This window comes from Poeciliopsis prolifica, unplaced genomic scaffold (genome assembly GCF_027474105.1).
Source record: "Poeciliopsis prolifica strain line A6 unplaced genomic scaffold, Auburn_PproV2 SCAFFOLD005, whole genome shotgun sequence".
Taxonomy (NCBI): Eukaryota; Metazoa; Chordata; class Actinopteri; order Cyprinodontiformes; family Poeciliidae; genus Poeciliopsis; species Poeciliopsis prolifica.
The window spans coordinates 15,259,195-15,287,138 of record NW_026562380.1 but is presented as its reverse complement, the minus strand read 5'-3'; the positions used below and the strand labels follow the sequence as shown (position 1 = coordinate 15,287,138).

The following is a 27,944-nucleotide window of genomic DNA, read 5'->3' as shown; positions in this document are numbered from 1 at the left end:
TCAAAAAACATGTTCTAGCAGGAAACATGTACCTGCTGGAACATGGGTCCGCACATGTTCTAGCAGATACATTTTAGTGAAGCTACCAAACTTCAGCCCTGAGATGTAAACAGACACATAATATCATTTTATAGTATAATCAAGTAACTACATTACCTTCAAAATGCAATATATATCTAACATGACAAAGAAAATCTGACTTCACAGTTTGGCCCCTTGAAGTTGGGTCTCTGTCTCTTTAAGAAGCTCCTGCTCTTTCTGACGCTCCGTCTTCTGCACATTATGCCGTTTACATTCTTAGGAGCGATGCACTCAGAAGTGACCTGCACACTCGAAGTCACACTAGGTGTTTGCTAATTGCTGCTAGACCGTAGGAGCCTCATCAGTGTCAAAACAACACTGGTGTTTTTTGAGAAAACACAGCTAAAAGTGAGGCTGAGCAGGCATATACTATGATATTTCAGGATTTAATCTTTTAAGGAACCAACCGTTCATCAGGCGAATCCACATGGAAGGTCCTTTCAATGACAGTGGTCCACTGAAGGCAGCGGATGATGAAGGTGTTTGGCTTCGGCCTCTCTGTCTTCATCAGCTGACATTCTGGAATAAAAACCGAAGTGGTGAATTGTTTGGAGAAAGAATTTTATCCTCAAAACACACAATGAAGAGAGCAAAGCAAAATTTATACGTTCAAATCTCAAGAAGACAATTGAAAGAAATAAAACCTTTTCTGAACAATTATTGTAGACTTAAAATTGTCAAGTTAGTTATTTTTTTTTTTATGTATTTCGGTTTTTATTTCTTATGCAAAATAAATATACCTTTTTCCAGTCAGCCCTGCATGATAACTTTTAAAGTGCTTTAATGTTGCCTGCAGCCTCTATATAGCTGGAAACTCACTGGGAGTCTTACGCTGAAACAACAAGTTGTCATGAAGAGAACACAGTTCGTGTTTTAATTTGTTGGTGTAAAAATAGGAAATCACTCCGAAAGCCGATAACTTAAAAAAAGCTGCTTTCTTGTGCCAAAGGATCTTATGTGTTGCGTCGCACACGCATCTGGCGGCTCTCCGATGAGACACATTTCTATGAGAACAGGCAGCCCAGTAGGCCGTTATTACACAGAAGCATAATACGGTACACAAACACAGAAACGTCGGCATACAGAGCCAGATGGGGCTGTGAGCTCGCTGTGGGAAGGAATGCATCTTCATTGTCCCCTCAGCAGTCTCTGTGCTTATGAAGGACATGAAGTGGTGTAAAACAGCATTACGATCCGTCTTCTGTCCTCTCATCTGCCCCGCTTGTTCTACACGGCTCAGCCTTCATTTCCTCGCCTCGTTTCCCCTCTCCTCTGCTCTCCATTTTGACTTTCTGTCCGTCCGATCAGAGCCTCTGCTTCCTTTATCTCGCCTGTCTGTCCATCACATCTTCCATCACTTTATTTACAGGATTTGTATATACTTTTTCCCCCTTGTCTTTTATTTATTTTTTCCTTTGAAGGCATTTGCAGACTGAAAACGTCAAGAGTTCCCAGTTCTTCTCCTGTTTTTGTTCAGCACTTTAAGAAAAACATACACTGTCGAGAGTGTGCTTTACATATGAAACTTGAAAGATTCAAGAAAGACGGCGAGGAATGTAAGACACAAGATACGAAAGAAGGAAGGAGAAAATGACTGATTGAAAGAGAAAGACAAGCATAACACTAAAAGCAGGAAGGACAATAGTAATGATTGGCAAAAGTAGGGGAGAAAGAATTAGAAAAGAGGAAGGAAGAGAGATTGACACAAGAGATTGAGGAATGAAGAGCAACAGGAAGGAAAGAAATGTGGAATAAAAGTAGATGAGGAAGTTAAGACAAGATAAAACTGAAGAATAAAAAAACAAGAAAGGAAGATAGGAAGTTGATGAAGAAGGAAAGTTACAATACAAATACTTATTCCTGCTTTCGTTTTCCCATTTTTGCCCAGACCTGACAATCTGATCGATCAAATTTCAGACGTTTCCCAGACCACGAAGGAGGCCTGTGTTTTAAGCATGGCCCAGCTCAGCAAGCCTCAGTCTTAATATAGACAGGAAGGTTAATGGCAAAACCACCCAGGTCATCCACGCAGCGGCGCCTCAATGTAAAGTCAAACAAAGCGGTTGCTACCTGACTCGTGAACAGGGCCTGCTGAGCTGCCAGTAAACAAGGTCACACTATTGTCGGTGCCAAAACAAAACCTAATGTCCTCACATGGACACACACAGGCAACTCTACGTAAAATGAACTTTGAATGTTAGCTGAAATTGGGTTGTTTGCCACAGCAGGCGACAGTGAGGTCTGTGTAGCAGTTTAGCGGGTGGGTGTGTGCGCGCGTGTGTGTCAAGCTTGTATGTATGAGTCCCTCTGCAGGGAACAGGCCTGTACCATCTCTGTTCCATCTGACCACTTCTGTTGTTCGCACACACGACCGCGCATAGACACACACGTCTGCACACAAGTAAACAAATACACACAGGGAACACACACGCCACCTGGCTTCCCAGCTTTGGGCAACAGATGTGGCGGAGCCGGTGCTGTGCCAAGCAGCCGGGGCCGGATGTATGGCCTGGCTTGTCCTCCGCGCAAACTCTTTTTCCTCTTTTTTTCCCCTCTTCTTCCCTCCATCTCCAACCCGGTGTTCACCTCCTCCTCCCTGTCTGTTCAGCACTCCTCCTTCCCTCTCCAACACACCTCATCCATAAAAGGCCTCTCCTTTCATTCCTCCATCTCCATCCTCACTCCTCCAAGATTTACTCTTCCTCTCTTTTTCCCTCCACTGCCACCTCTGATCCTCGCCCATCCCTCATTCTCCATACTTGTCCTCCTTTTCAGAGTCGCGTCCTTCCCTCCTCCTTCGGCGTACCTTTTCTTTCTCGCTTTCTCTGAGGTATCAGTTTGTAATCCGTCATTTATCGTGTTTTCTGTTTTGGCACTCAAGCAGCCGGCTTTTCTGTATCATTCTCGACTCAACTCCGCAGATTAATCACACGGAGCTTTCCCGAAGCCATCTGATTTCATCGGACTAAGCCTGTTTTGGTTTCATTTTGATTAATTTAAAGACAGTAATTGAGAGCGTTTTTGTGTGTGTGTGTGTGTGTGTGTGTGTGCATGTGTGTGTTTTTTCATACCTAAAGGACCCAAGCTGAATTACATTATACATAGAAAATGACATCTGCATCAGCTTAGTGGATGTCTGATTACGTTCACAAAACGGAAAAAACATAATCATGTCACAGATTAAACTGCTAAATGATAAGCATTTATTTAAGTATCAGGAGATGAATGTTGGGTGATAAGTGGCATATTTAAAAAATATACAATAACTAAAATGTAATCTCTGCGAATGAAAACCTGGGAAGGATTTTAAGCTGAAAATATTTTAGCATCTGCTTCGTTTGACCAGCTTTTCGAATTTTGTTTCAAGCTTATTTATAAACGCAGCTTTATAATGTTTGAAAACCAAAATCTGAAGAATTAACATTTGCAGAACTAATGCAACATTTTTGTTTTTGGTTTAACGTTTAAATTAGTGTATTTTGGGTTTGCAAAACATCTTCATTTTTGATTAAATTGTGTGAAGTTTGCAGAATTATTAGACCTCCAACTAGGAATGGGCGTTATGGACTTCAATATTCTATCGTAATATTTTATGGTACTATTATGATAATTTAGATATTGGTTAAAAAACGATGTATTACTTATTTTTAGGCATTAAATAGTTTTGAAGGACAGTGACAGCATTGCAAGGCATTCATAACACTAAAAAAATATTACTCTTATAAAACATTTTCATCCTAATTATGCTTCTTTGGGATGTAACTTAAAGAAAGGTGTGGTTTGTATTTCTAAACTCATATTTATTGATACTCTTGTGGAACAAAAATGACATTTTTGATCCTATGGTCAGTTTTGTTTTGTTTTGGGGTTTTTTTTTTGTGACAATAAATTTAAATTCTTAAAATAAATTGTTCATGACAAATTGGTATATGCCTACCTCTGCCCAGCCAATAGGAGGAGAGATTGTGTTCACAGCCTCCAGGAAATAAAGATATCTCCATTATTAAAGTACATAAGTTTCACTAGATGTAAATCATCGGTATAGAACAATTCCCCAAACCAAGATTTCATAATCCAACACTTTCATTAGCAAAAGTATTGTAGAAACACTGAAATAAGTGTATTGACCATTGATTATTAGTTGATCAGACTTCTTTGTACAAAAAGAGAATGAGACAAATGGCTTCATAGTTCACAATAACCTTTGTCTCCATCCTGATTGGCCAGTTTCATTAGTCAGTGTCCAATCTCTCTGGGGGGTACAGACTCAAGAAGCACATGTGGTGAACAGCAAACCTTTCATACAGACATTTCTGCTTTGCATCAGATGTTTTCAAACTGCACAGAATTAAATCTCAACTACAAATGTTGACAAATCCATTTTTTGCAAATGCAAAAACTTTAATTATAAAGACAAACAAACCTCCAATATCCAATACCAAATGGAAAAATATTTACTGTAACAAAAGGAGGTGATGCTGGAAATTATGCATTATGCATTAAGATAATAATTGGAAAATTAAACATGTCAACAATGTCCTGGAGTCTGCAAACCAGGTGTTGACACACAGCGAACAGCCAATTAGAGGATGTAGTGGATTCTGTAACACACCACGCTGCGAAGATGGATAACAGAGATAATGACTGCATTGATGGATGTAATATTACACCGAGGCTCTGTTTGATGGAACTAGATGAAGATACATGGCAACAGTTCAGTAAAATATGGGCTATAATTTCCTTGAGATATAGAAATCTGGTACAGTTTCTAAACCAGCTACACCAATTCTGCTCTAAACTTAACAGGTTGATTAGCAGGTTGTGATGTCATTATTACTGCAAGTCAAGGTAAACTTCATGCAATGGAAACATACATTTAAACTATAGTCTATATTCTCCAAAGCAGCACAAAAGGAATAGATTCATGTGCTGGCAATGCCTTTAAGACAGATGGTATATAATTAATCCTTTCTGATTTTATAAGTGAGCATTGAAAGTTTAGTTGGCTCACATACTCTGATTAATTTCACTCATTTCAAAGTTTTTTAGTTCATATGTACAGAAAACTCAGATGGCAACACTGCATATTTTCAGCTTGATCAACCATCTTTTCAAAAATTTGAATGGCTGCAAACTCTACAGAATACACAGAAAGACTGAGCTTTACTGATGCTAACCCACGCTAATTGCTAGTGTAAAATGTTTAAAATGGCTCATGTCTCTTAAACTTAATGACAACAGAGCACAGGAAGGGAAAAAAAACTGAACTTTAAATGCACTAACTAGATGTTATATTGAGTCTAAATCGGGAATTGACTGGGCAAAGTTTCCAAAATTGGGAATCAAATTTCAATAGCTTAATTCTAAGCTGCCGATAGAACAAGAGTAAAGAATCTGTGGCAGTGTGTAAATGTCACTGTAACATACTTGCTACTGAAAAGTTATTTAGAGGATAAGGGAGGTCTGCATCCTGAGGTTTCTCTTTGTAGCCGATGAAGGAGCCGTCTGTCTTCAGCAGGAAGTAACGTGGCCGCCAGTTCTTTATGTATTCACCTAGACAGAGACACAAACACACAGAGAGGGAAATATAAGCATACATTTTGATACTTGGTGCAAACGCTGTGGATAGAAGATCATCAGGGATTGTGATGTTTCTCAGGGTTGTGACAGTTAATCAGTATAATGTACGGAAAGTCGGATTAACAATAAAAATAATGATCCGGATGATTTAAATATTGACTTTATTCCCTGGACGGTTAAGGGCCGCTCAACTGTCATCTGTTCTCATTATATGACACACACTTTTACACACTGTAGTATTTATACACACAAATACACACACACACACAGACACAGAATCTCTACAGCTCCCACAACGCCTGCCAGATTCAGATCGGATTATCGTGTAAAAAATGGAAAAAAATAAATAAAAAGGGAAAAAACATGTTTACCAGCGCAACACTCAACGTAACCATGCCAGAAACATCATCTGGCTGATACATGGGCAGGTGTTGAGGTGATGACCCTTCCACCACACACACTAATACACACACACCACTGGTCAGCTGCAGCGACACAGGATGAGATGATGTGACATGAGACCAAACAGGATTACACATGGAGGAGTTATTCTTCTTAGACGTCAGCGGGAACGACGAACATCTGCTGCGCATCTGCCGACAAAAGTATTATCCGACTGCGCGTTGGCATCGGTGAGTGACCGCGGCCTTTTTAGCCGACTCACAAGAGGATTACACGAGAGTCAAACACCACGCCACACGGGGAACATGGAGCCACATATGGGTTAAACTGCGCAGAGATGTGGATTCACACAGGGTTTTTTTGAGAACAATGAGAACAAAAAGAAGTTATTCTGTGCACAGAATAGGTTAGCACAGACGTATTCACACCCAGCAACAGGTTTTTGATTTTTGTCAGGTTACAATCACACAATTGGTTTCATTTTATTGGGATCCTGATTGAGAGACCAACACAAAATAGTGCATAATTGTTAAGTAGAAGAAAAATCACACATAATTTTTAACATTTTTGTAAGTAAGAGTCTAAAAAGTGTTGGGTGCATTTGTATTCAACACCCTATGAATACATATTTTGTTTACAGAGACCTCATAATCCATTTTATTCATGGTTTCGATTGTGTGAGGTCTAATTTATTGTTTTTTGGTTGTGTTCTACTGTGGATGTTTAAAATATCTTCCAGCTCCAGTGCTACATATTCTTAGAGTTTATTAACCTTATATTATTATGCCATTATTCATATATTACTTGAATATGGTCTCAAACAATAATGTTATGTTTCAGTGCAATAATTACTGGGACAGTTTAACATCCAGGCCTATTTCTGGGTGTATTTATGTACCAGCTTTGCACATTTAGATGCTAAAAATTTTAGCCCACTGTTTTTAGCAAAATAGCTGTAGTTTGGGAAGAGTTAGTTCAAAAAACAAAAACTCAGTTGGATTTAAGTTTTGATTTTGTCTAGGCCTTTCTAGCTCAGAAAGGATTTTTCTGTAGTTCCGACTGAATGTTTAGCATTGTGTCTATGCTGAAAGGTAAACCTTTTATCAGACTAGCTCTATGTTTTACTCCATTCGCCATTCAGCTCTTCCCTATAACGACAGCATGATACTGATGCAGCTGCCACCAAGTGTGACTGCTGCAAAGTGACGTCTTGTTAAGCGTAGGACCTCTAAGGCCCTCACAGAACAGCTTTATTTACGCTGAGATTAAATTACACACCAATTTAGTGACTTTTAAAGGCAACTAACTGAACTGGGTTTTCTTTAGGGCATTAGACTAAAGGGGGTTGTGTCCCGGTCTGATCACCTTGTTTCAGTTCATTCTCCAGGAGAAGAGAACAATCAGAGTGTCGGTGTTCTATTTGTGACATCCATTTAAAGCAAAAATGACAGCAGGCCGTGCTCGTTAACATGTCGCAGGAAAACACCTGCTCCGCCGAAGGAACCATGCGAGCGCCAGCCCCGCCGGTACCTCTGGTGCTGGTGAGGATGCGCATGTTGGTGTGTGTGTGTGCATGTGCATGTGTGCGACGGTGCGTTGGAGACTAGAACGAACCGCCACACAGGGACAGAGAGACACCAAAAAAAAAGAAAGAAAAAAGAAAAGGAAAAACACAGTGGTGGGTGCCAGTGTATCACTAAGGCTACAGAATCACACCTCTCCTCTCTTCTCTCTGTTTTTCACAAATACACCCACTCTCTCCTGCTCTCTCGTTTCCTTCTCCTGTTCTTTCAGGAACAAAGCATATTCTCTGGATCACTTGCTACTTATAAACAGAGTGCCGTGAGAGGGGTTGGACGGGAGGGCTGGAGCCAGGCATAAGGAAGAGGGAGAAGAAAATATTCTAAGAGGCAAGACAAAAAACACACACACACACATACAGAGAGAGAGAGAGAGAGAGAGAGAAGTTAACTGAGAGTAAGCTGAAATAAAACATGCCACAAACGATGACAAATCAATAAAAGACACGCCGTTATTAGACAGATCATGCTGACTGAAGTTATCATTTGGAAAGGAGGAACTTTCCTCGACTCCAAACTGGATTGCAGAAAGATGGATGGACTGTCAAAATGGATGAAGATGAGGAAAAAAAGTTGAACTGATAAAACTATTATAAACTGGCTGCGACTACTGGCTCGCTGGTCCATGTCCAGTCATTTCTATGAGTCAGATTCTGGATGAGGTGTCCAACCAATGGAAGCCTGTGGTTGGCCGCTTCATCTCTCAGCTGTCCAGTACAACTGAAAACATTTAAGCGATCCTTATGGCCAGGCCGAGATGCTACGCATGTGTACGTGTGTGTGTGTGTTTCTGCGTGTCCACTGAGGGTGGCGGGGGAGGGGGCAGCCAGGGGTGGCACAGACGGAGAGAGAGGGGAAGGACAGTTGTCTGCGCGCACGTGGCTCCTAACAAACGCGGCGGCGAGTGCGCGTACATACGCAGGAGGGCTAACAACAATTCGGCTCCGACCGTTCCAACTCTCCGTATGATCCAACGGTGTTCTGTCAAGCTATCCCGTCTTGGCCCTGCCTGTAATGAGTCCAGCAAGCTCTCCCACTCTGGACAGCTTGTCTGGGGAGCCACATGTCTCTAGTTTGGACTGCTGGAGAAAACAGAACAGCCGGTCTCCTTCCCACACCATCTCTCTCAGACTCCTCACTTCACTTTCATTTAGTTCTCTGCACAACTTTACTTTTCCCTTCAGGCCAATTAGAAAATACTACACTGCAGAGCACGGAGCAAACCGCGTAGGTTATCTGAAGGATGAAAAAGGGCAGAGATCTTTAAAGTCCTAATTGTTCAGCTGGTTCAAAACCAGTATCTGCTTCAGTGATGGCTACTGGCCATTTCAACGCTTTGCTACTTTGGACCTCTGTAATCATTTTGTACCCAAATTGTTCAGGCATGTAGGCATCTGCCATGGGTCAAGGTAAAGTTGGAATAGGTAACTTTTATAAACAATATCCTTTCTACTAAATTGTTTAAACTGTCACCATGTTATGACAGTAAAACATGAGTCAGATAATCAGAGAAAAAGATTTTTGTTCCTCCGCCTATTTACTGTGGTCCTATAGCCATCTGCAGAAACACACTGCTGACTGGTTGTCAGAAACAACCAATCAGAGGCAAGAGGAGAGTCTAAGCAGTATCAATAAAGCTTCTATACACACAACTCACATGCTCCCCTTGCTCTGTTAAGCTACGACTTACACATCAACTACATCAGATCATGCTACCTATCTGTGAATGCTAAGGCTAGTTGGCATGGTCATCGATTACTACATATGAACAGTTTCCCTGTAACAGTATGTTACAGGGAACAGTATGTTACAGTATCTTCCATTAACACACTAAGCAGCCTATACAAAAGTATGGCTGACAATGCTAAGACCCTCCACCTGGCACTGAATGGTTGCTTCTGACAGAGTGGTGTATTTCTGCAAATAGCAGTAGGACTAATGGTAGAAGGAGCTCAATTTTTTTTATTTTTTTTTGCAGATTATCTGTTTCATGTTATACAGTCGAGATAGAGTGACAGTTTTAACAAATATGTAAAACAGATATTGTTTATAGAAGTTTAGTACTACAGCAAGTATATTTACCACAGTTTTCTGTAAGAAAAGGGGATAATGAGACAACAACTAGTAATATTTACCAGCAGATTGCTGATGGGGTTAAGACAATTTGGGTTCGATGAAGAGTCATCATTTCATTTCACATATTTTACAAGAGCTAAGAGGCCCAGACTGGGATCAGAACTGAAATGAATAGTAATGGGATGTTTGCTATGAAGTCACAAAAAAGTGCTCCTCAGTCATCTTGTAGAAATTATCATGGCAACGCATGCAGGTACACCAGAGAAAAGATGACCAAGATATTAAAGGAGGATAGGGCATTTTTTAAATAAAATTTTACAATTAAATTGATAGACTTGACCCATAGCTAATAATTAAAGATGTTTTGACTGTTGAACATTTTACACATCAGGATGTGTGAAATGTACTCGGTGTTGCATATCGCAGATTTAGATTTACTAACCTCTAGCTTTTGACCTGTAAACCTCAAGCTTATCTGTCCGCTACATTGTAGTATGCTTAAATTCAAAATTAGCCCCATAAAAAGAAACTGGCACTTTTTTTAATGCACGCATTGTAACAAAAATACGTACATTTCGCTGAGAAGCTTTTCTGCATGTTTCTACTACCATTTTGATTTCTGAACTCCACATTACTGAGGTTGGATGGTCTCCTTGCCCTCATCCTTATCTCTCAGTTTTCTTCGATAGACTATTAGATTCAGATCTGGACTCTGGCTGTGTTGCCTCAAAGCGTTAATTGAAAAAATAACATGGAAACTAAATCTGCCAGGGCATAAAGAATTTTGGCAATAACTATGCATTGGGTTAAGTTCATGCGTATGAAATCATTTGTTTATGAATCGGTTATGAAAAAATTATGAGGGCATTGCCAAAGAGGTAAACTGACCCAGAGGCTTTAGCAGTATTTTCTAAATGCTCCATTTTATATTTAGTTGGCATTCTTTACTAGATGTATTGTTTGGACATTGCAACGCTAGTTGAGAGATTTAAGTGCTCCAAAACATGAGATTAGTCCACGTCTGCTGTTAAACAAGTGAAATAAAGAGGTGAACTCTTTTACGTGTCTGTGTTTGAGAGGCACAAACTAAGCAGCAGAAACAGAGCCAGGCTTTATAGAAGTCATTTCGAATTTCTATGAGAAATAAATCTTGCTGGCACATCTTCCAGTTGCAGCTTGTGGATTTAGCAGTAAGAGGCAGAGATGAATCAGCTGTGACTGCGTCTGTTCCAAGGTTTCTGATTGGAATTAGAACAATGCGCTCGCTGACTGTCACTCAATTAGCAGACCCATTAGCTGTTCACATCGGGACAGAGGGGAGACTGCGAGATTGAAATGCATTAAGGAGACAGGTACACATGGCAGTGCTGAACGTCAGCCAGGACAATCGGAATGAGGCACAAACTTGTGCAAACTTTACACTTTCTCCCACAGCTCAGTCTTACACAAAGTCCTTCAAGACATCCGGCACACCTTTGTTCTTCTAGTTTGATGTATTCTAGCTAAAAAACAAAAATGGTGGGCAAAAGAAGGAAAAGCCATAATGGCATTTAAATAAATAACTCCGTAACTATGTGAGCTCACCAGCCATTTGTTAATCAACCCAAACAGGGATTTAATTTAATGCTTTGGCCAAGGCAGGCGCTGATATGCAGATGGTGCAATAGACTGGGCTGTGTGACTGGCGCTCTGGAAGCTGGAGAGCTGGTTAGTGGTGGAGTACAGAGGCAGGCAGAGGCGGAGATACGGGTGGACTGAAATTCCTGCCATGTTCCAATGCATAGACAGCCCCGATCCAAAGAAACAACACTGCACACACATACACACAGCTACACAGATCCACATTAATACACTATTTTAATTAACACCATTTAACTATTTAACTAGTTTTACTAAAAACAAATGCCAGACAATCACAAACGGAGATGTTTTCTTGTTTAACAAAACTGACAAAAATGCAGAAGTACACTGCAAAAAACTAAGAGGACAATTTTTCACTCCAGATATCAAGGACGAAGGTAATGGCCAAATAGACAACTGAGAAAAAGCACCCCTCTTTGCTGATTAAGAGTCTTCACCTCATACTTGCTGTCAAGCACAGAAGTGGAGCACTGATGAGTTGGAATTGCTTTCAAAGGACTTAAAAACTGTACAATCATTCACCAGATCCATGGTTTTCAAACTTCTAGAGGTAGAAGTAGCCCTGATGCTGCTCAGAACAAAAGGTTGGCTTGAATTATATCAGTTGTTCTTGAATATAAACAGTTCTACTGTAATGTGGAGCTAATAAGTAGGAGCCAGAAAGATCACTCACCCAAATTTGTCTTTGCTTTATCAGAAACTGTGCAAAAAGGCAGTGGAGGCAATTTTGAGATCTCCCTGGATGAAATGAACTTCACTGTACAAAGTGATGGTGGCTAGAGATTCTGCATTTCATTCATCATTTGATTAGGGGACACATGAAACCAAACTTAACTGAGTTCCATTGTTGTGAAGTATTCATGTGTGGAAAAATAGCAAAATACAAACTGTAATAAGTGCAGACAATTTGTTTTTCGCACTGCTTACATATGTTTTTGAGTCCCTTGCTTAGCATATATTTACCTACAAAGCCTGGTGAAGTCTTACTTTTTATATAACTGTACAAAGAGATATGACAGGGTTATAATCATACTGAAGTCATGTAAATACATAATAAACACCTTAAAACTGCAGACAAAGTACTTGGGGAAACTTAAGAATAGCAATGTCTAATATAAATTTGTACAAATCAACTACATATCTGGGCATTATTTAGTTCTTAAAACTTATCATAATTTAATTTTAGGAAATGTTTGTATATTTTTTAATCAGAAAGGAGCAGTAAATGACACAGAACCAGTTGAACATCAGACAGGAAGCGATAGTGTCAAAGGTGTGATGGAAGGGGAGGTAATTGTGGGCAGCACAGGAGCTGGGAGGTTGAAAGGTTAAGAAAGTGAGGAATTGTGTCGGTAAGACGCTTGAGGAAGACATCTGTCCCACAGTTTCTCCATGGAGGACAGGAGTTGGTAGAAGCTCATGATTCCGGGCAGGAAATCAGATTCCCAAAACGTAAAAACATTAAGAAACAATAAGTGAGAAAAAAAACCCATCCTCCTCTCTCCAGATCCACAGTGAATGGATACGTTTACAAGGACACGGCCGTGTGCGTGACCCCAACCCCAGCAGTTTTAACTCCAGTCTGCTCAGACATCTTAAGGCGAATCTGGCCTCTTCAAAGCCAATCCACTTAAACTGCATTAGTCTCATTATCACACTGGGCCTGGATTTTGAGCTCGTTTGTGTGTATGTGTGTGCGAGTTTGTGTAAATGCTTTAAATACAATCCCAATCCCTGACACTATAAAAGCAGAGCTGCATGCTCTTCTAAAAACTTAAGGGGTGTTTTCGCTCTTACATAACAGGACAGGATACAAAGAAACACATTCACTTTGAAGCCGGAGATGCCGCTGCGTTTAAGGGTTCCATGCTGGCGTGCAGACACCACAGTAGTGTAGGGATGAATAGAGTGCTGGAATTGAGGAATGACAAAGATGGGCCTTACTGGCCTTACTGTAAGCTGCTGAGGCCGTGATGGTTCTAGAGAGCCGAGACTGGGCAGCACGGCAGATTGAGTGGAAACCCATGGGAGAGTGGTTTTCCCTTGGGGGCCAAAGGGGGCAATAGGAGGTTTTACCCAGCCAGCTGCACACAGCCAGAGTCTGCTGCTAGTCTGTGCTTGGTGCATGCAAACACACACAAGCCCATGCATGGATGCGTGCCTGCATGCTACCATGGTGCCCCTCTGCTCCCTCAGCTGGTACAAAAAGAGCTGCTCACACATACCACAACTTTTCTCAATGCCATGTCGCTATGGAGACTCACTGGTCCAAGTAACCTGAAGTTGACTGTACAATCTCCTGTTCATTTTCACTTGAGATTTACCTAAGACAAAACAGCGGAGTGTCTCCTCACTAATTGCATTTAAATATTATCTTACTGTTCGTTGTAAATGTGTCAGATGTCAGTTACTTGGAAAAAAATCTAAGAAACTGGATACATAATAGAAACTAACAAAACTAAATACTGTGATTATATTACCAATACCATAACATAACAATCCCATCCCGTTTTAATGTACACTTTTTTTCCCTCACTCCTTTTCTGCTGCAGTACCGCTACAATCCAGTAGATGGTGGTGGCTCCTTGGATCACCACTGCTGCGATGCTGACACAGAGCCTGAGAGTGAGTGACAGACATGGTGCAGCCAAGACGGTTCTCATCCTAATCCTCACCATACTGGTGTGTGTGTGCGTATGTGTGTGTGTGTGTGTGTGTGTGTGTGTGTGTGTGCGTGCGTGCGTGCGTGTCTGACAGAGAGAAAGAAAAAGAGAGAGTGTGGATATGTAAAATGCTCTCCCTGGGTGACTGAGTTTGTGTGGGTGTGGGCATTTCTGCCTTTAGACATTTTAAACCTCAATTTGTGTGAAGAATATGTTGCTTCCTATAAAAACCATAGGATTTGCTGTGATAGTAGCATATTAACATCTCAGTAGAGCGCTGCAGCTAAGTGGCACCTGCGCCAGATAGGAGGCTTTGGTTACCAAGCTAACCTGTGGGTGGGTGAAGGTTCACTTAGCCAAGGCTACTCCAATCTTATCATCAGACTTTATGACTCTCACCACATAATCTCCCTTTTCGACCTGGTATAACTAAAGAAAAATACATTGGGCAGTATTTTTGTTTTTCTTAAAATTGACTTTTTGAAATGTGATTGTCATTTCATATTAAATATAATGTCAAATTGGTTCTTACTGTTGGTAATTGTGTGATTCAGGTAATGGCTTGAGGCTTTGACTCAAAGCCGATGACGAGGTAATCAAAGATGACGGTAGGAGGAGATGGTGGGAAACTATTTGAAGATGACAAAAAGACTGAACACAATGCAGCAAAGTGGCTCCGCCTCCCCTGAGGGTTTGACCCTTACCTGTTGATGAACATGTGGGAACTGGAAAAGTTTCTCCCTTTTGGACAGACGTAAGGTGAAGATTTTCATTGTCTCGCAGTTTACCACCTCGGCTATTTTTATTTTGGGTTTACAAGAAATTAATAGTGAAAACCTTGTTTTACAGCAACTGCTCTCCAGCAAACACTACAGTTTTATTCAATTAATTAAAATATACAACTGGATGAGTCTCGTTTGTCAGATTACAAGTACCTTTTGAAAATAACTACCTTTATGCCGGTATTAAACATGCATTTCATTAAGCCCACGTTTCTGTTTTTCAAAGTAGTTCCTGTTGACAGGTCGGATGTAATATTACAGTGTGTTTTTATTAGATGTTATTAGAAACTCATTATGATTAAGGAAAATAAACGTGTTGAAAAAGCAGTCTTTGTCCAATTAATCTACGTAATGTGTTTAACTTAGCAGTTAAACACATTACGTACTTACTAAAATAAATGTATTTTTCAATAATATTCAAATTAATCGAATGGGTCTGTATATAGATAATAGATAATTACCAATGAGCTGATAAAGAGTAAAAAACTGGGAAACTGAAAACACAAGAGATCAGAAATTAGTCACTAAATTTTGATCGGTGCATCTCGAATGATAAATCACATCGTCACCATTTGAATCAGAAAGTCAAAAAATGCTATTAAAATGTAGCAGATATGGTTTATTCCATCGTTTCATTGTCTGCCAAGTGAACAAGCACAAAGACAGGACACCAGGACTCCCACCTGGCCCCGTGTGACCTTCTGTGCACTACATGCTCACAACAATCGCTGCTCTTCACACGTTTCAGAACTTTGGCAGCTCTTTGCAGCCAGTTCTCTCACATCTCATTCAGAGATTCTGAAAACATGCCAAAATAAATACGAGACTTATCTTTTTTAAGGACGAGTCAAAAAGAACATACTGTCAGCACAGAGCGAAAGGCTTTTAAAATATTATATTATCAAGCAGGCAAACTCAGATTTCCTCTATGGTTATATTAAAACACAGCTCAGTCAGAAGGTCTATATCCCTAACATACACACATCCATCAAGCCACCCACACACAACCAGCAATGTGAACACGGAAGGAAAAAAAAACATAAAGACTGATCTGCTTGGATTTCTTCTAGCACATCAAGAAGGTAAAAATACAATCTGCGCGAACCAGAACAAAAAGCCCTTGCATTTTAAAACGCGATAACATTAGGAATGCCATGGCGCTTGTCTTCAAAATGCAGTGAATCCAATGCGATTAGGGAAGGCACACACAGCCAATGAGCTGGCTAATCAAATTGCATTGATTGCTGGTTTATTGCCTCTTTTTCTTCCCTCTCTTTTGGAGGGCTCTGCATGTTGGCACCATTGATTTTTTTTTATTATTATTTTATATCATTGATGTCTACATTAAGCAGTTTATTTATGCAAAATGCTTCCTATACAGATTTATTGGCTAAAAAAAAAACACTGCATCATTTGTGAAATAAAGGGACCTGTTGAAGAGAAATCACTTTCAACCAAAGCCATCTGCTACAACCCTTTTTTTTTTTTTTTTAAGAATTTGTGATTTGCGGTTCGACGCCAAATATTTGTTTATTTCCAGTCGAAGTGTGTGTGATGCCGATGCTGTTCACACACATATATCATACAAATGACGCTGAGGAAAAGAAAATTGAGGCTCGTCAAGTCATGCTCCGTCCCGTCTTTTTTCATTTCATTCAGCAATTATTACTTGCACACATTTCTTTGAGATCCTGACATTCATATTCAAATTCTCATTCTGTGTCTTTGCCTCATTGGATGCGTAACCGTCCAATCAGAGAAGCGGAGGAGCGCAGCTGGACAAATCAGTCAATAAGAAGAAGTGACATCAGAAAAAGAAGGGGAAGGTCAGGCGGACAGGCCGACAGACACAGCTGTCCAACTATCGCCTATAACAGACAAGCAACATGGAGCGTGTGTGTGTGTGTATTGTGGAGCCCAACCCTGTCCAGTTGAGCAGTGGTGAACAGGTGCAAAGCTTTGTGCTTGTGTGTGAGTGTGTGTGTGTAAGTCACCATTATTCCAGAGTGGCCTTGTATTATTAATTCAGAATCGCTGGGCTGGGGCTGTGGGCAGCAGCTGGTCTTGCGAGCGCATGCATGCGCCTGTGTGGACAACATAAGACCCCCTCTGGTCTTTTGTGAAGCCTTCGTACTTTTCCAAGAGCAACATAAAAGCCCGGAGCTGCATGTTTCTCCTTCGAATGCACATGTTCACACCGAACACACGCACACACACATACCGTTGAGCACAATTGCCAAGTCCATTGGGGAAAGAGCAAACAATCAAGTGCCATGCCCCAAGTATTGTCAAGTGCTCTGCCCGCTCCCTCTCACACGCCCCCAGCCCATAGTGGCTGACACACACACCAGCCCAGTCGTGCTTCATTCTAAGGTTTCATTCATGTGTTAGACTGAAGGGCCAGCAGTAAGTGCTCTCCACCTAACTAACTGCTGCTCTCTGTTCGCCTCTCCGTCCTGGTTGGCTACCTGTCTGGACTCTCCACCTGCTCCAGCCCAGGCCCATCTGTCCTCGCATGAAGTATAAAACGTCAAATTTGGAATTTCCTAAACTTCTGTTTGTACAGATAGACAGGAGAAATATCAGTGATAATAAAGCTGATACCTTTTTATCGGTGTGATTTTTGTAACATTCCCACTGTAACCTACGCTCTTTATAGTAAAGCAATTTTTTTTTTTTTTTTAATCGAATAGACAATCCTTATCAAAATCCATCCCCTTATTGAAAAGTTGCCATTTCAAACCTGTAAATTTACTGTTCAACAAGCGTTTAAACTCTTAAATGAGACCAGAGAAATGCCAGTGATATTTTAACTGCAGCCCGTATAAAAAGTAAGCTTCTCTTCTCTTGTTCCCAACCACAAACCCCATTCCCATTCAGCAGTCTGCTGATGAATCCCCTGCTCTGCTGTGAGACATCTGCACCTCACTCGCTGTTTCTTTATTTCGTTTCCGTCTCGTCTTTCGTCTTTTAACACACACACACACACACAACACTCTTCGCTTATGACAGATGGCAAGTCAACAATCGTATATCATCAGCCTCCCCAAAACATGGACACACGCACACACACCCCGCATGCACACACAAACAAACACCAACTCCTTGTGCTGATGTCCCTTTGTGCCCTGTTAAATGCTTTGATTTGTCTCTTACTGACTGTATGCAAGCGTGTGTGTGTGTGTGTGTGTGTATGCGTGTCGTTCTCTTTACCTTGGTATATTAAGCACCAGTTTAATGAGAGCATGCTAAGAAGTGGGCCCCAGCCAGTGGACCATATGGGGGCCATTTAGCCCCCTCAGAACCCCGAGCCAAGCCTCGCTGACATGATTACCACCACCGTCCGCTGCTCTACACCAGTGTCAGAGTGGGAATGGGGAATTTTATCATGGACAGCTAATTAATGACTGCAAATTGGCAACGAGAGATGGAGGAGGAAAAGAGGATAAAACATTTCATCACTGCTCGATCTCTCATACCTCTGGCTTTACCCAACTGAATAACTGATGTACGAAAACCACAGAGATTGCAACCACACTCACAAAGATGCATATGTAAGATAGTCATGTTTCAGTTGAGCTAAAACACATTTGCATATTTCTTTTTTGCAATAATAATCGTATTTTATGTTTGTTTAAGCTCAGGGAGCCTTATTCAAACTGAGAATCTCATTTGTTGTTAAAGGGAGTTTATCCTCTCCACTGTCACAATATCCTTCTTCAGAAGGAAGATTCCCCCAAAGTTATTGACTTTAGGGGAATGGCTGGGCTTCTTTAATAAATTTTTCTTATTGTCATTATTAAATTAACTTGCTTTGATTATATCATGCAGTAATTAGGATCACCTTAGACTGTATATTGGGAGTTTTCACTCCTGATAGTCCAGTAGACCCAATTTCATTGGGCGCCAAAGTAGCAACATTCGTTACATTTCCATGATCCCAGTTGGATTTCACATGCCCCGATATAAACTGGACATGCATGTCTTGTTAAGCTCTATAAGATGACATTGGCTATGTGATGATGCTACACAGTACAAGTAAAGAACCAAATAGAATTAAATTGCTCTACATCAGTGCATTCATACATGACAAACAGTTTTGTTTTCTGTCTGTGTAGCCAGGCAGGCTAAAGCTAGCGGTTTGGTTAATCCTGTCAGAGACAGATTACAGGTGGGAAGACATAAATAGAATCACTGTCCCTTTAACCTGACCACCTCCTTTTGCAGCTCAACTATTAAGACAGGCGGAAGAAAAGCAAGTCGAGCCCACTGGAAGCAGTCCAGAATAGATGTTTATTTGATGGAAAGGCCAAACGGACCTGATGGTGCATCCTGCAAAGCTAAATAAATATGTGTAGATAGGTTCTCAGGGTTCAGACAAGCAATCTTTGATTCCACTAAGGCACTGTACACTTACTCTACTAGAGAGGGACTATTTATGATGGTGTGTACACCACTACGGTATAGGCGAGATTGGAGATTGGATCAGTATTGCCACTAGATTATTCTGTATGTGCTGCTGCTGCACTGTGTGCAAGCTTATTAGCACTTACTTACCAAGAAATGTGGATGAAAACATGTATATGTCACTCACATGCAGTCTCTTCACAGAGAAAGTATTTGAGGCAACAGGGAAAAGGTTGTCACTAAGGCCTACCAGGATTTTTCAGCCACATTGTGACGACAGAATTCAGCAGCTCCTGGATCTGTTTCCTGTACAACCGGAATAGCTGAATGCTGTTAGAGATCCTACTTCCATGCAAGGACAGAACAAAAATACTGACATTATTCACAGAAATAATGTGCAAAGAGGATTCTATGAGTTATCGTTTGATAAAAGCCATACACTAAATTTGCATCCAGAGGATGTTTCCATTGAAAAGTTCTCTCACCTAGGCTCCAGGATACAGCCGAGACCAAAATCATCAATACCCCTTTCAGATATAGGTTTAAAGTAATCTTTTATTTTTCCCCAACATGTTTTTTTTCTGACTGGAAATTATATTAACAATTTAGTAGTGTCCTGATTTGAGTCTGACAGAATATTTGTGGAGGAAGATAAAGAGTAGAGTGATGGGAAGGAGGCCTTCAAAATACCAGTAGAAACATGAAAAAGTTGTCAGCACTTACAAAAACAGTTAGAATACTAGAGGCCCAATAAAGAATGTACTACTTATTATAGAAAAGAGTATAAATAATTTTCAAAATTTTACTCTTTTTATTAAATGTTGGTAGATAAAAATAATTTAAAAAAACCAAACATTTTTTTTCAAACAAACATCTTGTTTGAATTAAAAATCTATATTGGCCTGGGGTATAAATAATTTTGGGCCTAACCATAAACTTTCCACCATAAGCACAAACTAATTCATTTTTCAAAAATCAAATGGGTCAAAGTGAAATGGTTGGCTTTCACTGCAAATCTGATGTTATGGTTGGTTCCACTATTATATTCTCTTCTTAATAAAACTGCAGTGACAGCAAGGAAGGCTGTATTTTTATTTTACTTGGTGTTGGTGAGGTGCTAAACTTAGAAAATCTACTCAGAATAAAAGAATCATGGTGGCTGACACTTTTAGTAGCACGTCAGAACAACTGCAGGTAAAGAAAACCTTGCTTATTAAAAAGTAAGTATTGGATACACTTGTCAGGTTTGCACACTAATGACAACTCCCTAGTGGGTAAGACTTGTAATAATGTGGGGATATAAGGTAGGATTTGCTGACAGTGGTAGGATTAAATGTAAAGTTTCTCTGTTTCTAGAACAAGAATGACTGGAAGATGACGACTATGACAGTCACTTGACAAAGAGCGAACTGTGCGCAACCGCGGATCGCAGAACTGTTTAAGGCTGCATAGGTTAGGTTTTCCAGACAGACTGTAGTGTGTTATCTAAGTACATCAAACCAAAGGAGTATAACACAGCTGTGATCAACTGTGGAAATCGGACCAGAGAGAAAATCAATTTTCAGAACAGTGCTTAAGCAAGTTCAAAGAGGATTAATGTACATTTTTGTAATCACGGACTGCTGAAGAAAAATGTCATTGGCCACCATATGAACAAGATACTGGGTAACTATGTGAAAGAAACATGTGTTACTGGAGTCATGAAGTTGTCAATAATTAGCAATAATTAGCATGAGGGCAAGAAAATTCTCTTTGAAGTTTTGTTCTCAAAGTTCTGTGAAAGAAAAGTACAGGACTTTTGAATAAAACAAAACGGCCAAGATTGTTGTTGGAAACTGTCATTCAAAAGGCTACTTTGCTTTATGGGAATTTTTTGGTGTGTGCATGCGTGCATGTGTGCATGCGTGCGTGCGCATGTGAGTGCGTCTGTCTGTCTGTCTGTCTCCCCTTGGGTTGACGAGAGCAAGACAGTTCCATGAAGTTTATTAGCGTTAGAACATTAGCATGGAGTTAATAATCCAGGCCTTACCATCAAAGAAAATGTTGCATCCAAGTACTAAAGTTACCGTCAGAGTGGCACCAGCAGATCTTAAGGCCGAAGACTTCAATGAATGTCTTAGTGAGTACAATAAGTTATGAGTTTGATACCTAGACCCAACATTGATCAGATGTCAAAGGAAATGTATTCCTTTGGCAGCAAAATCAGAGAGATAGTAACTGGACTGATCTTCAGCTAAGGTGGCAGATATGAAGCTGTATATTATTCACTGTGAATTTACTGTTCCGAATGTGTATTACACCAACTGAGCACTTTCTCTGGTTTGTCACGAAAACAGACAAACTTCAGAAAAAGTGATAGAAACTGTTTAGCTTTTCGGAAACTATTTTTAAAACTTTCATATCTGTAATACTGTTGTTAATTTAAAAACCCTACTGTAACTTTCATTGTATTACTTGATAGAATGAGACTTTTGGAAGAAAAAAAAACATTAAACATACAAATTTCATAGAGTTCACTAAAACATAACTAAAAGCAAGTGGTATTATTTGGTTGCAAATAATACCGCTTATTCTTTGCTACCAAATAATAAGTTGCAAATATCACTCCTGCAGTCCAGCTCTTGCAGTAGTTGCTAACCACTTGGCATTCATCTGTTTGCCTAAATCAGCCAAACCCTCCCACACTCAAGCCTCCCTCCACTAATCATCCCAAAGCCCAATCCAAACAGCCCTCACAACCACAAGAAGTTAACTTCACTCCACCTCTCTATCCTAATCTCTGTTAGCCCATTTTCCACGTGTACTCAGATGGCTTTTCAAGTAAGAACAACGCTGTCACCGTCAGTAAATCAAAATGGTAGTAAAGGGAAATTGTGACACAAGTTGACAAGGATCCTTTGATGAACACAAATGGACATCTGCAGTAATAAGGAAGAAACTGGTAAAATAAACCAGAGAAAGTAAAATATTGAGACAGAATAGAGAAATCAATGTTTGGTGTTGGACAATTTGTTTATGTTATGACATTAACATTTCATATTTTCTTCAGATTAAAATGCATTCTCCAAAAACAACATCTTCTGGCATGTGACAAATTACTTCCTGTCAACACAAGGGGAGATATATGGAAAGATTTTAACAGACTCTGAATGTGTCTTTTAAAACATTCTGTGGACTTTTGGACGTTGCATTCAATTACGGTACAGTATTTCAGAACAAGATCGTCATTCTGACAAACATGGTAATAAACGTGTGATGATCTGAGGCTGCTTGGCTGCTTCAGGAACTGAAGGATCTGCTGTAAAAAGTAAAAGAACAAAATTCTAAAGGAGACAGCTGGACATCAGCTTGCAACCTTCAACTGCAGAGCACTTGGGTTATGCAGCGGGACAAAAGCCTACTCCTGACAACTTACAAATATGGTTTTGGAGAGGTGTGGTCAATTTACAATGTGACTTTAAGTAGGCCATTCATGCTAGAAAAGATGTATGTGTGGTTGAATTTTAAAAATTCTACAAAAAACATAAATAAATAAGAGTAGGCTAAACCTCCTTCACAGGCACGTTAAAGACTTCTTACCAGTTATCAGAGACTTAGAGCATTTGTTGCTCCAAGGGTGTAGGGGGAAAATACTAGTTCACATAAAGGTCAGGTTGATTGTGGTTCCTCTCCCTCGCTAATAAATGCAATAGTTAAAAAGACACAGACTTCTTAATTGTGGCATCTGAATGAGTTGATGTCTTTTGTATCAACTCAGGTTAGCTTAAGTAAAATTCTATGAAGATTCAATGAAAAACTGATTTCAAAAGCAGACAGTGGGATAGCTTTTACGCCACTGTAGAAGATTTAAATGAATAGGTCTGATTACAACAAAATATATAAATAGTCGTGAGAACAATTAGTAAGTAGTGCCTGAGCAAATCTCCAAGCATCCGTCCATATTGTGATCCAATGTTTGAGGTCAGCATTTTGATGATCCTCAGCTGCAGACTAATCGCATTATGCAACCTCTCCTCCTTTCATCCCCTCCTGCTTCCTCTCCAAGTTGTGCATACGCAATGATCAGCACTCCATTCATTGATCCATTCATTCATTTATCCAAGACTACCTCACTCTACATTAGTCCATTCACATTGCCCATCCATTAATCCATCTGCTGGCATGGGTTTAAAAGCATGCTTCTCTCGATGCAGATCTTACTGACTTCAAACAGTGAAAGTGTCCACATCTATTTAGCTCAGAACATCATAAACAAACACACAAGGTCATTTTGATGAAGCAAAAAAAAAAGCTAAAATCCCTTTAGCCTGATTGGGTAGTAGTAAAAAAAAAAAAAAAAATCAGTGTTCAAGTTGTTTTGTTTTTTTCTTTTTTGGCGTCGAGTTTCAATAAATGGGTCATATCTGCTGACACTACTCTCACTGATGTCCAAAATTAGCTCCTCTTCCCAAAAATTAAGTTCTGCAAATTTAAAATTCATTTCCACATCCTGGTCAATTCTTGCAGTTCCCGTCTCTTCTTTTTTTGTGGTGGCTGTATCTGTCACAAACTATCCGTCTCCCTTTCCTGTGCCGTTTGTCTGTGGGCTCTGCAGACTGGTCCTTCTGTGCTGTTCTGTCAGTCTGTCTGGCTGACTGCCATTATCTGCAGTGTAGAGTGAGTCATTCTTAGGACAATGGAGACAGTTTGTAAAACCACACTGGAGAGTACACTTCCTCCGGATGTGCAAGGGGATGCCATTCATAACAAAGCCTGCACTGTCTGCCTGTCGGCTGCTGCCGTGGATGTGTGTGCATTGCAGGCTTCGGAGGATCAGACAGAGCGGAGAGAAGGAGTACAAGGTGATGGGAGCTGAAAAGGAAATGAGAAGCGGAGGAGGAGAGGAGAGAGGAGAAGTGGGAACCGGCAAACAGTGGCGGCGGCAGCGACTGGTGATTGATATCAGAGATCTGGCACTGCCACCTGATCCAGCCAGCCTCTAGCAACACTGAACTCGCTGAACTTACTAAGCCAAGATGGCTGCTCCACTGCACTGCACCCAATGAACCCCACAGCAGTAATATGTACACAGTAAAGCAAATACAGTTGCTCCAGGGAGAGTGAAGAACAAAGACGGAATAAAAGGGAAGAAGTGATGGCTTTCATTTCAAATCCAAATATCCAGCGATGCAGGCATGCTCAGAGAGATGCATGAAATAAGAGAGCAAAACTCACCCAGGCATCTTCTGAGTCTCTACATCAGCAGGACTAATACTGTGATCTAAATTAGACATTTCATAGATGTGGTCAGCAACCAGATGTCAAACTGTCCACATTGAGTAGAGAAAAAAAGAAGATGCATGAGAGATATTCCTATTTTTTTTTTACTTATTCAAGATGCTTTCTAACATTCAACCAACAAAAACTGTATTTATGAGCGTTCCAAAAATGATTAGTAACGTACCAGTGGAAATTTCACTGTTATTCGCATCATAACAAAAAGTCTAAATGTATTTACGATAATCCCATGTGACTTAACCTGTAATTTAATCGATAATATGGACTCATAAACATACTCCAGTATCAGGATTTATATCTATAATGTAACATTAAATCTGAGATTTAATTAAAACATTTAATTACATTTCAAATTGCTAAAAATATGTTCATGCTGAGATGCTGTAAGCACAGAAGCTGATAAATACAGAGGCTACAAACACAGACCCATCAGGGAAAGTGTTGGTTACCAATGATTTGACCATTTTTAGGCCAACTGGTACCGACCGACGGTTGATTTTTGCCATAAAGTTAAAAATGTAATCTATTTTGATTCTCAGTGAGTGTACAAGCCCAGTCATTGCCTGCCTATGCAGTTCCACTCGATTCTCATCACCCTTCGGTGCGCTTTCTGGGTTTTCTCCCATTGAAGTTGATTTCTCCAGTAGAATTTTCCACCTGGAAATTCTACTGGAGAACGGAAGTATTTGTGAACTATGATGATTTTCTGCGCTGTTTTGTAATTTTAGCAAAGGCAGCAGTGGAAGTGAACACAGCCATTGAGTACGTGTTCCAAAATACTGAATTAGCATGAGCAGCCGCCTCGTTTGAATCGGCACTTCGCTATTATTTAGAGTACAGGTAAGCCCCGGAAAGCTTCAAGGTATCAAACTTACATTATTTCTCCAACAATACGCCACAACCAAACGTTAGCAATTTGGTAAAATTTAAAAATTCAACAGAGTTCACCTAATAGTTTCTCAATAGTCCAGGATCAATACCCTCTGCACAGAGCAAAGCAGATAACCAGGGGCTGGTTTTATAAGGCTATGAATGTACCATCCCTTAGTCTTAATAGGCTATACCAATAACACTCTTCAGTGTGTGGAGTTACTGAAAGGAAATATTTTGAAGTTACCCATTTTTAAAATCAGTAAAGTGCTCTAAGACAAAGTTAGCACAAAAGATACAAAGCCATTTAAAATGAAACTGTATTTCTACAGGCAAGGACTCCAGTCCTTCACGTGGCTAAAGAGTTAAATAAGATTTTATCTGTCACCACAAAGGCTGAAAGCAGTAACGCAAATTTGCTCTACTTTATCCTGTTGATCTTTCATAGTGTGTTTGTTGTGGGGCATGCTAAAGCTAACAATACTAATCATAAGTCCTCATCTAAGAAGCGAGAGATGGTTTAATGAGTCAACTCTGTAACCATTTTGCCCACAGTATCTTTAAGTTGGTATATCATGAGTCATAACAAAAAACTTCCAAGCGACAGATTCGCCGCTCTCAAAGAGACCAAGGCTCACTTTGCTTTGACTTTGCCGTTTCACCTCTGATCTATAACTTTACATTATAAAAGAAAACACTGGAGGACAATGAGTTGTGTCCAAGAAAAGATGATGCGGATCTCCTCATCTGTCCCCTCCCTCCCGACCATCTGCTGTGCTGACTGCTGTGTGTGCTGACGCTGGTGAAGGTAACAGTATCCACCCGGTGCAGTGGCTGAGAGAGTGACCCCTGTGGCCTCACATGGGTTGAAAGAAGGTAAACTCCTGGCAGTAGCGGAAATTAAGAAGGGCATTCTTGCTGTGAGGGGAGCGACGCATGTTTTCTCAAAAACGGACCCGTTCCAGTGTAGAATAAAATAAAACGTTTTCAAACTGCCCATTTTGCTTTCTTGCAACTATGTTTCTTTTGTGGTAAAGTTTGCAAGTGGTAGCGGGATTGCACGACGTGCATGATTTCCTTACACAAAGAGGTGATGCAGTTGATTGCACTCCACACCCTGATTCAGTGAAAGGAGGAAGGAAATCCTAGTAATGTCAGCGTGTACACAAAGGCAGGGTCATCTAAGGGCACATTATGCTGTATTTGGTGGAAAATATGATCTGTATTCGAGAGGATTCGTTTCATTCCAGAATAAGTAGAGCTGAATTAGTCATTTCAACCACTCCAATATACAGTATCTGCTCAAGGGCGTTTTCTGCTGCATCATATGGTTGGGAAGAGTTGAAAAAAAATATGCATTTTGTATTCAAGCATCGCTACATTTGGTCACCATCCGCTGTTGCATGTGTGAACGTGTGTGAAAGTGTGCCAATGTTTTGTAATGTTTGACCAGTTTTTATAACAGTTGTTGGCCAAACAAAAGCGTCATTTCTCAAAATCGGTTCCGCCATAAAACATGCAAAGCTTTCCCGTGAGAGTTTGTGTCCATAAGAAGTCTTCTTTACCCCTGAGATGTGCTTTTTATTAACTAATACATCATTTCCATTCAACACCAAACCCCTTAGCAAGAGGAAAAACAGTGTTCCAGAGAAAACAACAGATTTACTACTATTAAAAATTTTTTATGATTTTATGAGCTTTCTAATAGTTTACTAATAGCTTATCCATCTATTGCAGAGCACTACTAAATTTAGAGGGTTTTTATTTTTACAATTTTTGCTTAAGTCTTTGTATCAGAATAACAGTAAATGCATGTAGCATTAAATTACCTTTTTGAACAATAGAAAAAATCAACTTGCTTAGGAACAGTTTGACCAAATACTCTGTTCATACAGTTTATCATGCAAAAAAAGTTAATTTGGGGGTTAGCTACACTTTAAATTTTAGCAGTAATTGGAATGATTGTTGCTGTTCTGTTTTAAAATGTCTCTGTTTCTCTGCTGATCATACCAACCCATTTCTCCATGAAACAAAGAATAGAGTAATAAGAAAAAGATTCAATATTCATCTAATCTATGTAATGCGACTAACTCACATATGCAAAATGTGGTATTTTGGAGCTTGTGAACTTGAGGGACCTTATAGGCCTTTAGCTTCTTTTACTTCATGGCACTTTCTCAACCAGATACATGGTCCATAATTCAATCCTGGAGAACTTTCCATGCATGGAACATCTCTGATTTGAGTAACCATCTGCCTAATGACTAAGTCTGCAGTCTTTGCTGTATCACGACCCGGACAGTGAGTCAGCACTCTGACCCTGCGTCTCTTCCCGCACTCTGCTACAGACAAAGATTTATCATACAATGCAGACAAACATTCATATTCCTGACACAAACAGAAGTCCCTCTCCTCCTCCTCCTCTTTCGTCCCTACCTAACCTCTCCCTCACACCGACAAACACTGCCGAGTCGTGACTGAGGGCGATGCGTTCCTCTTAATATGCACAGACAACTGAGGATCCCACTGGCACGCCGGGAGACAAAAAAAGACCTCCCCCCCCACCTCACCCCGCACTGCTTGCA

At 40.2% G+C, this 27,944-nt stretch overlaps 1 protein-coding gene across 3 annotated transcripts in view; it reads right to left on the bottom strand.

Moving 5' to 3' along the window:
* akt3a (v-akt murine thymoma viral oncogene homolog 3a) overlaps positions 1-27,944 on the bottom strand; it is a 60,196-nt gene that overhangs the window by 25,962 nt on the left and 6,290 nt on the right. For all 3 annotated transcript variants that reach the window (XM_055029679.1, XM_055029680.1, XM_055029681.1), the window contains 2 exons: positions 5,509-5,634; positions 489-600 (listed from right to left, as the gene is read on the bottom strand). In XM_055029679.1, coding sequence (XP_054885654.1) covers positions 489-600; positions 5,509-5,634 — 238 coding nt within the window. The remainder of the gene's footprint in view (positions 1-488; positions 601-5,508; positions 5,635-27,944) is intronic.